Source organism: Schistocerca serialis, chromosome 5, assembly GCF_023864345.2.
Source record: "Schistocerca serialis cubense isolate TAMUIC-IGC-003099 chromosome 5, iqSchSeri2.2, whole genome shotgun sequence".
Lineage (NCBI taxonomy): Eukaryota > Metazoa > Arthropoda > Insecta > Orthoptera > Acrididae > Schistocerca > Schistocerca serialis.
The window spans coordinates 663,797,741-663,807,964 of record NC_064642.1 but is presented as its reverse complement, the minus strand read 5'-3'; the positions used below and the strand labels follow the sequence as shown (position 1 = coordinate 663,807,964).

At 43.2% G+C, this 10,224-nt stretch overlaps 1 protein-coding gene across 1 annotated transcript in view; it reads right to left on the bottom strand.

Annotated features, from left to right (window-relative positions):
- Positions 1-825: 825 nt before the first annotated feature.
- LOC126481503 (nephrin-like) overlaps positions 826-10,224 on the bottom strand; it is a 123,043-nt gene continuing 113,644 nt past the window's right edge. Inside the window, exon 9 of the mRNA XM_050105297.1 lies at positions 826-1,154. Within this exon, the coding sequence (XP_049961254.1) occupies positions 1,152-1,154 (3 nt within the window). The 3' untranslated portion in view covers positions 826-1,151. The remainder of the gene's footprint in view (positions 1,155-10,224) is intronic.

The window sequence follows — 10,224 nt, the reverse complement described above, 5'->3', positions numbered from 1 at the left end:
CTCAACGTTGTGCTTAGAGAATACTGTGATACATAAAAGACTGGGAGAATTAGACGACATTTGCAATAATTATAATAGGTGAGAAAATCGTTGTAGCATGGGAAGAAAAAAATTTAGATAATTATTTAAATTTATTATAAGAGCTAAAAGCTATTTTCCCTCCTGTAACATACAGTATTAGTATTTTGAAAACATAAAAAATTGCGACGGAGTCAACTGGTGAAAATGAAATGCGTAAAATTCTATATGAAGAAAAGTGTCATGTACCCTTATCAAGTGAGAAAACGAAGCAACAATCCCTGTTTGCAGATGATGCTGTCATTTACGGTCTTGTAAAGCCATCAGATGATCAAAAGAAGCAGAATTACAATACTAGTAATGTAGGAATGGCTAGGTAAATATTTGTAGGTATTATTATAGTCTTATTTCATACGGTTACACTGAGTCTTCCCGATAAACGTTGGTTTGAAATTAGCCGTTCTAGATGGCAGTGCTCGAAATATGGTAAATAATTTCTTTCGTGATAGGTGACAGTTTTATTTACTGAAATTATTATGGATAAAACATACGTTTTCATACATTTTCTATTCATTGTTTAACTGCTTTCATTTCGCAACAGAAAAAATTGACACTACTTATGCTCCAACATTTGTAGAGTAACAATTAAAATTTGCATTACAATTATATAATCTGCTGCTTCATTGCATGTAATTATGCTATATCCTGCTATAACTATATTCATCAGTTCTATTAAACTGTACTCCACATTTCTTCTTTATGTTCTCCTTTATTGAAGCTATAACTATTTAATTAACATTAATATGCTTGATATTTCATATTTCTAATTATTGGAACTGTTTTTAGGATTTTTTACAAAAAGTGGTATTTATATCTTACTCAGTAAGTGTATAACTAGCATTGAAATATAATAATGCTTCAACCAACATGGCGTCCTTTTGACGTATAGGAATCAAGTATTGGAAGTTACACTGGTACCAGAGGTAGTGCAGCGATAAATGTTGTTGTGTATTCGCGATGGTGGCGCCTAGGAAGGTGCAAGACACAACAGGTGCCCGATGTGAGTACGACTCCATGTCCTAAGATGTCTGCTTCTTTCTCTCCAGGTTATCCTCACTTCCACATCTCTTGTGTCACTGGACAAACAACAAATTGTGATGAGACATTCTAGAAATAGAAATCAATACACATGTTATTTGGTGGAATATATTTTCTCGGTTATAATAATTTCACGTAGACAGCTACAAAAACACACACTCTGTATATCGTGTGCGTTTTCGTAACTGTCTACACGAAATTATTATAACTGATGTATTCGTGTGTGTGTTTCTGTATAGAAGAGAGAAAATAGTGCAATATTTATTTTCTGTTATATTGCAGTTTCACCTGTAAGGGATAAAACGCACCCCAAATGGTAATTTGGCATTTTAGGTTTAGAAATGAAAAACTTTGTTACAACATAATTATAACAAGTTTTCTAGCCACATGTGTCCCTGAATAAGAAGCTGGTTTCTGAAATACCGTTTTTGGAAAAGTAATTAATGTTGGTGGTGTATTTCGCAAAATTACAAATTTTTACAAAAGTGGATTGTACAGTTTTCAAAAAAGTTAATTACGCATGAACTTTTATATGAATAACATTTCTTTTGTATCATCGTTGCGAAGACATTCCCTCTAAACCTAAAATGAAAAATTACCTTTTGGGATGTGTTTTACCCCTTAAACGTGTAATGGTGTGTTGTATCCCTTAAAAGTGAAATTGAGCACAAACAGTAAAGGATACCTATTGCACTACTTTGCCCCCTTATGACGCCTACCAAGTTTCATCAAGATTATCTAGAGACACTTGGATATTTCCTTGTAAATAACAATACACAAGAACAAAATGAAACATGCTGTTTAAGCGTTAAACATACTATTTAAGTGAAACAAAAAATAACATTCTTCTTACAATTCCTCTATTTTCATTCTGTGTTTTATATAAAATATACGCATTAAGGTGCACAATGTACGTAAAAATATTTCCATCAGTAATATGGATATGAAGTCAGTACACGAGAGTACATCTAAAATTAGTTAGACATTAGACATTATTCCAGTTTCAAACGTGGATGTTACTCAGCAACCGTGTACTAGTTTCAACACAGGATTACAGAGCCGACTTGTTGCAAATTACTGTTTGGTACATTGACCCAGATTTCAACACCTGCTATCAGGTCTTTATCAGAATGAAATTTTGATAAACCGTAAAATTACATTGCCAAAAAGTAATAATCCGATTTTAGAGCAGCTATGTTCAGGTCAAAAATAGAACAAAATGTTCCAGCCTTTGCAACGTGTGACGAGATTGGGACAACATCAGACATTATTGTAGCAAGCCAAGTGACTATCACTGAATGCCGGGCTACATATGACAAGTGCCACAGATGTACGACACTATCTTTAACCAACACCCCAAGTCCCGACAGACAGCGGTTATAATATTCTATCAATAGTTTTGTTCCTTGGTGAGAAAACATACGCTTCTTGGTCACGGAGCTACTGGAGAACCATTTCGTCAATGTCCTCACCATAGGAAAATCTCTTTTCCGAAATGATCTTTCAGCTTGGTGGGAAGATGTAAATCACGTGTTCCTTGATCTTGAATTCACTTCAGTCACCTGTTGGCATTATTTCACTGCAGCTTTATGTGAAACTGCATTTGCATTATGTAACGCCAGTATCTGACAGTGATTCAGTGTGCAGTTTAGATATTCTACCCATAAGCGTCGCACTGTCCTCCGTATTACAGTTTTTTGTCTTCAGCTATTGCTCCACTTCAATTAAACACTGTGATGTACCTCTTAGCCGCACCGCATCAGAGCTGCGTCTGCAGTAAATTGGGAACATGTACCTTCATCGGACAGTGCACCGATCTTATGGTCCAATAAGTTGTAAGTAACATGTTAAATACAGCAATTTATAAATTTATAAAATGTGGCACGATATTAGCAGTGTGTATTGATGCAGGTAAATGGAGAACTCATTATGGATCACTCGAGGTCGCCGTTCCCTACGAGTTTGGGTATAAGAAGGAATCAGGGGACACATATTACATTCTGTAAGAAATCTGCGAGAGATGCAGGAAAGACAGAACCCCATGATAGCACTTCTTCATGTACTCTACGAAAGAACTGATTCTGAGACGTGATGGCTTACAAAATTGGCAAAGCAAGCACTGCGATACACATTGCCCAGTCGCATTAATACGGCCACCTTTGCACCGCGGACCACTGCGAGACGTGCTGGAGCCTCCGACAGGGATGAGGATCTATGCCGACTCCAGTGCTGTGGCCAGAAGCGCTAGGTTTCTCGGTGGAGGAATCGTGGTGCGAAGAGCGCGATCTAAATGGTTCCATAGATTCTCGACTGCATCCAAATCCAAGAGTTTGCTGGCGAAGGGAATACTGTAAACTCATCCTGGTGGTCTTAGTACCACGCATGTATTTTTCGAGCTGTGTAACGCATCGGATTGTCCTGCTGTTGATGCCTTCCTGCACAGGAAAACCGAACTTCATGTATGGATCTTTATGGTCCCCAAGGATAGATGCATGATTGTCTTGATTCATTGTGCCTTCCAGAGTAGCGATATCACTCATGGAATGCCAAGGAAGCATTCCTCGGGCTATAAAGTTTCCTCCTCCGCCCTGGACACTTCTGACGATTGTTGCAAGGTGCCCCATCTGTCCGATGGAGCGTAAAACGTTATTCATCGGAAGAAGCCAATTATCACCACTCAGCGGACGTCCAGCTGCGGTACTGAAGTGTAAACTGCAGCCTTTTCTGCCAATGAACAGCAATCAGCATGAGTGTATGGTCGAGGCGTCCGATGCAGAAGCCCATACACAGCACCGTTTTGCTAAATGATCTTTGAGGAGACACAGCTGGTAGTTCCTTGGTTTATTAGGGCCATTGCACGTCTGTTCGACTGCACACATCTCCGCAGAAGTCGTTCACACGTGTCATTCCTGGCCCATGATGGACCACCTTTGTCCCGACTCTAGTTTTGGACAGTGCGGCGGCACTAATACTGTTTACAGACTTAGCCTTTTAGGAAATGCTTCTACTGTTGGCCCAAGAAGCCATAGACGATAACCTTTTGGCAGTCACGTAAATTACTTCGTTTCCTCTGTTCGGCAACGAGACTGCACTGTTTCCCCCGTCCCCTCGATACACTTTATATTATTACACATAAGGATACCGTCCCAGGCGGATATAAAAAATTGGTTCAAGTTCTAAGTTGGCAGCTCGCAGAAGGCGGACCACCTCTGTTAACGACCAGTAGACAGCCGTCTACGAGCAAACGCTGAGCGAGTTGAAACATGGAATCTTTCACACAATGGGAGAATTACCAACCATCCAAATCTACGAACGAAAAGTAATATCCTCATGGAGGCTGAGGGATACCGTCATGCAAGTGGCAAAGCAGAGTTTCAAAAGAAAGGGTAGGTATAACGGAGCCTTAACTACTCAGGTGATAAGCCTCTGAAAGGTGAAGTTGCCAAAGTCTGAAGTTACTAGCATAGATGAAAGCGAGGAAAAACCAGGATACATGATGCCACAACCATCCCCACTGTCACAGAGAGCATGGGAAGGGCCTAAATAATTGCCTCACCCTTCTTAAGAAATGTCGTTGCTAACTGCTCATTGCCATCTGTCCAGTCCGTATTCTCAGCACTTTTGTCAGTTTCAGCAATCGAGAGTCGGGGGAGACTATGGAGGTCGACCCTTGGCACACCTAGCTGCCTTTGTCGTGTGTGGAACTGGCTGGAGGGCTGCTGCTGCTGCCAGCTGCAATCCCACTTCCAGCGCGACACTGATGGACCACAGAAGCCACCATCACTCTGAAGACCTGCCGGGGGCTTGAACTGTGTTACCTGGACGCTGTCCGTCAAAGGCGTTCGAGAGTGAGGGAGCATTTCTGTTGCTTATCCGATTCCTGAGGCGACAGCCATGCCGCTGGCTCCTGTTTCTTAAACAGGGCATGAGAGCCACCACCTTTGAAGCAGTGAATAGTTCAGGTGGACCTCGAGCGTAGCTCCTGGGTGCAGATCTTCGACATCCACGACAGCACTTTGTAGATCGATATACATAGCTGGAAGCAGCCAGATTCCGTGGTCGACGGCCGCCTATGACGAACCACTTGCCACTTGACGCGTATCTCTACTGGCAGTACTGCCAGTTGACGGTACTCCAGCATTCTGCCGCTGAAGAGGCGCAAGTCCGACCACTGGGTATCGGCCTCGTACTTTGAAAGACAATCCTGTATTTTTATAATTGCGTAGCCTTCTGCGGCCGGAGTCAGTCGACATAAAAGTTTTCTGGGTATGGTACTGCGTCATAATGTATAAAACTACTGCTGTTGGAGAAAAACCAACGTTTCGACCACTGTTGCAGCGGCCATCTTCTGGGTCTCAGATGAAGGCCGCTGCAACTGTGGCCGAAATGTTGGTTTTTCTCCAGCAGTAGTAGTTTGACACATTATGGCACGGCACCATACCCAGAATACCTTCATGTCAATGCTGTATTTCTGCCTAGTAAATGTATTATTGACAACAGTGTTTCCTTAGCGCTCTCGAGCATAATTAGGACCTCACCATAGCATCCCGCCCGGCTCTTTCCAGACGACTGTAGGAATCTGGAACTGGATCCTACAACAGATGTGAGCAACTGATTGTCAGTGGCAGAGTCATATATGTCTGGTGCCATACCCACACAACTAGAACAACAGCACCCTACTGTCTATGGTAGCTCCAACGTGAGGTCAACAGCAGCGAGTTGAAGCTCCTGAAACTTACCTTCCTAAATAATCCTGGAATAAAAACACTCTACGCTCACTAGACGAACTAGTAGCAATGCAGAAAGGGAGAATTACAGCCGAACAAATGTTCCAGCACATGCAGGAATACTGCGATAGACAACATTGTAGTAAAACGACTGCAAGCGTGACGTCTCTAGCACTGTAGTGGATCTAATTGGGATTTGTGTAATCTGCTTCTACTTTAAACGAAAGTCAGTGCACCGCTCAAGTTTACTTATGCATCAAATACACGTTAGTTGGTTTGTATATAGAGCTCAGACACAGTAAAGAAATTATGTGTAAACCAATTGATGAACTTATAAGAATATGAATAATAGTTTTAGTGTGTAATGTACGACTTCTGTGAAGTCCTACGTTGAATGTGATGTAAATTAGCTGTATGGTAATGGAAGATTAGTTAAAGTTGTATAATGTGTAACTGCTGGTGCAAAATATGTAGGATTAGTTTAGGCCTATTACGGGTACTCCAAACTAAAACTTCAAGACGAATTTTCTGAAGGAAGTAGCTTTATTATGAGCCATGATAGTATCCCCCGCAGGCACTAAAACTTCGTGCAAGTTCTAGCTTGGCTGCTCCCTGAGGCCGAACCGCCTGTATGAAATGACCAGCAGAGAGACACGATCACTTATCATCATGAAATCAGCGATCGAGGGCCCTGTAGATCATGAGTCGACCTCTCTATGCTCCTCCATAGATGGCAATGTTGTGCACTTTGGGTCCATTTGTCAGGGACTCCTAGCTGGCAAAGGTCTTTCTGTAGCTCATCCTACTATCGCTTTCTGCGTCTTCCGATTGGGCGGGTACCATCAGGTCTTCCCTTAAGTACCCGAGCAAAGCATTAATTCATCAAGGAAGCTGAGAGATACTAACATACTAGTAATAAAGCAGAGTTACATAATAAAGGCTAGATACAACGCAACTGTAAGAAAGGCTAGATACAACGCAACTGTAAGTATTCTGGTGCAGAGAGAGCAGACCAGAGCGTCAGAAGGGTGAAGTTGCGAAAGTCTGAAGTCACTAGCAGAGCTGACAGCGAGAGGAAACCAGGAAACATCACGTCATAGCCATCCCCACCGGCGCAGGAGCGAGCAGGAAGTGTCGTCATAAATAAACCCATTCTAAACGAATTCCGTTGCTGATTTCTTAGTGGTGATTGCTGATTGCCGAATGCCCAATGCGTAGTCTCAGTCCCTGGGTCAGTTGCAGCTATCCAGTGAGAGGCAAGGCTATGAGTTCGACCCCTAGCACGCCTAGGCGTTTTCGATCGTCTATGAAGAAACGAGTTAAGCTGGAAGGGTGCTGCTGCTGGCAGCTGCACTGCCTACTTCCGGGGCGACACTGATGGGGTGCAGAAGTCGCCATCACTGTACACGTCTCCTGGAGGCTTGACTTGCATGACCTGGACGCTGTCCGTTGTCTGCCTTCGAGAATCGTGAGGCTGACGGCGATGCTGCTGGTTCCTGTTTCCTAAACGGGGAGCCGCCCTCTATGATCCAGTGAACACTTCAGTGGGCCTGGAGCGTAACTCCTGAGTGTAAATCTTTAACGTCCACACGAGCTGTTTGGAAATCTATACGCAGAGCTGGAGGACGCCAGACCATGACCTCCCCCCCGCCCTCCCTCTCCCACCCAATGATGACACGGCTGGCACCTTGGCACCTGACGCTCCTGGCGTTACTGCGAGTCGATCACACAGTGGTAATCTGCTGCTGACGAAGCGCTAGTGCTGTGGCACAGTTGTGGTACAGCACTATCGAAGGTAATCCTGTATTTCTTCTTAATAAATGTGTTATTGACAATAATGTTTTCTTGGCGCTTTGTAGTGTAATTAGGACCTTACCACTGCATTCCGCCCGGCGCTCTATTGAAGACTGTAGGTGTCTGCGGTTTCTGGGACTCGATCTTGATAGACAGTGGAGATACGTCTGCACAACCACTTAGTAAACAGGTATAGCGGTTTTCAGCTCAGTGCAGCATGGGATCCCACAATTAACAAAATTCGTCAGGAACGCTCCGATCTGAAAGCAAAAGCGTCCGCAGACAGATTGGATAGCCACCGGGTCTCGACGCCGGGCCGTGTCGCCCTCTTCCCTTCCCCCCCCCCCCCCCCCCCCCACCGTCGCGGTACCCCCTTCCGCAGGAACGCGATTGGTCGGCCTATAGTAGCGGACGATGGCCAAGCGGCTGTATGGGTATGCAGAGCACAGCATCCCGACACTTGGCCAGAAGATGATATGTACGAAACTCATCGAAACGTTGTGACAAGACAACGCCACCGCTCGGCTGATAACCCCGGAAGAATTCAGTGGACCATTATAATATACCATCCACTGCTAGTTATGCCACCAGCCGTCTGTGAGTGGCATGTTGACGTCGAACATAGGCGGAAGTCACATTAATGTGACTGCACTGTGTGGTTCTTAACACTACAACTCAATCTTAGAAAGTGATTATTATATAGAAGGGAAAATGTGTGGTGCATAATTACAGATTGTGCATCTGGGAACCATATTAAGAGACAACGCTTTGTCAAGACGAACGTACTGGGAGCGATGTCAGGAGACAGATGTTAGATTTCATTCAGAATCAAATTTGGATCTGTTATAAGCCATCATATTTCTTTTCATTTGTAGATTACGTTTTCCGATTTAACTATCGTAATTTTTCAACTCTTATTGTCGATTGCAGTAGCAATTTTTTCGTTTTCTCCATTTTCTGTTAGCAAACAGACACCACAAATATTTGGGTGGATTGAAACAGTCGTTGTTTCATGGTGGACGTACAAACGAATGGCTGTCTTTCCTTCCTTGCTGTACTTGTCGAGAGGAAGTTGGGGGGTACGTTGGCACACGCAGTTTATAGGAAGCCTACTCACACTGACGTGTATCTGCAGAGCGATAGCTATCAGCATCCAGCTCAACATGAAGGAGTGCTTGCTACCTTGGTTCACAGAGCCCATGTCATCTCATACCCTGAGATTTTGTCAGCTAAGTTAGCCCTCCTCGAAGTTACCTTTAGTCAGACAGATCGTACGTGCGTTGTGCTATGAACCAAGTGTGTACCAGGTGAGTGATGATACGTAATACCGAGGTGATGCCAAAAACTACAATGTTTTGCCTTTACAAAGGGAGCTTTTCGAACAGGATCGGTCGTGTTTTGCGAAAGTATGATGTGAAATGGCTTTTTCCACCAACATCTATGATCAGGGATCATTTAGGTTACATAAAGAATGGTCTTGATTTAAGTAAGCTGGGTGTCTACCCGATTCCTTGCAGTTGCGGCATGCCATATATGGGTCAGAATATCAGGATTGTGGAGGACGGGTGTACTGAGCATAAGCGGCACACACGCTTGCGTACAGCCGAGTAAATCTGCCATTCTACAAAATTGTCTTGGTAACGGTCATCCTACGCAATATAACAACACGGAGATTTCGGCGTGCGCTTCCAGCTGTTGGGTTGTGTTATTAAAGAAGCTGTAAGAATTAAATTAGCAAGTAAACTTATAAATAGAGATGATGTTTTTTGTTTAAATTAAGCATGGAATCCAATTCTGCTCTCCCCCTTTCCAAAAAACGGACAGATTTTATGCTACCTCATCCGTTGATTATTAATTTCACTCTCTATAACTTCCAACGTCAGTCATCTTCGGTTTGTAATGGGGCTATTTTGCCCTGAAAATGATAGAATGTGCTTCTGCTGAAATATCGGTGGTTGTCGACGCTGTAACCTGGTTGCATTCCCGCCAGTTATTTGAAAATTGTATACACTGGGAGAAACTCAGGTCTCACATTCCTGTTTAGTCCCCCCTCTTGGGTCTCCGGGAGCAGTCAGCCAAGGGGTAGGTGACCATGAGAAAAAAAAATAGAATAACCAACGAAATGGTAAAGTTCTACAAGTCGGGGAGCGTAATTTCAGAAGTTTTCATGTGGTAGGAAAGCTAGGAAATTTGAAGTGGAAATGCTAAGGCTGACGCTATAAATGGTCAGGCTAGTGAAGTGAAATGGAAGGAAGATAAGGATTTCTGTTAAGACGAATAAAGGTGAATATAGGAGGGTAGGGGAGAGAGTGAGTTACTGTGAACAGTTAAGAGATAGGTTTGTTCTCACCAGATTCAACAGCATTCTAACACTGACAGCAATAGTACAGATATATATACCGACGTCTCAAGAGATGATACAGAGATGCAAGATGTGTGTGAAGATAACGAACAGGTAATTAACTACGTTAAGGGAGACGAAAGTCTAATAATTATGGAGGATTGTAATTCTATTCTAGAGGAATGAGTAGAAGGGAGAAAATGGGTCTGATAGTAGCAATGAGAGGGGAGAAATACTAATGGAGTT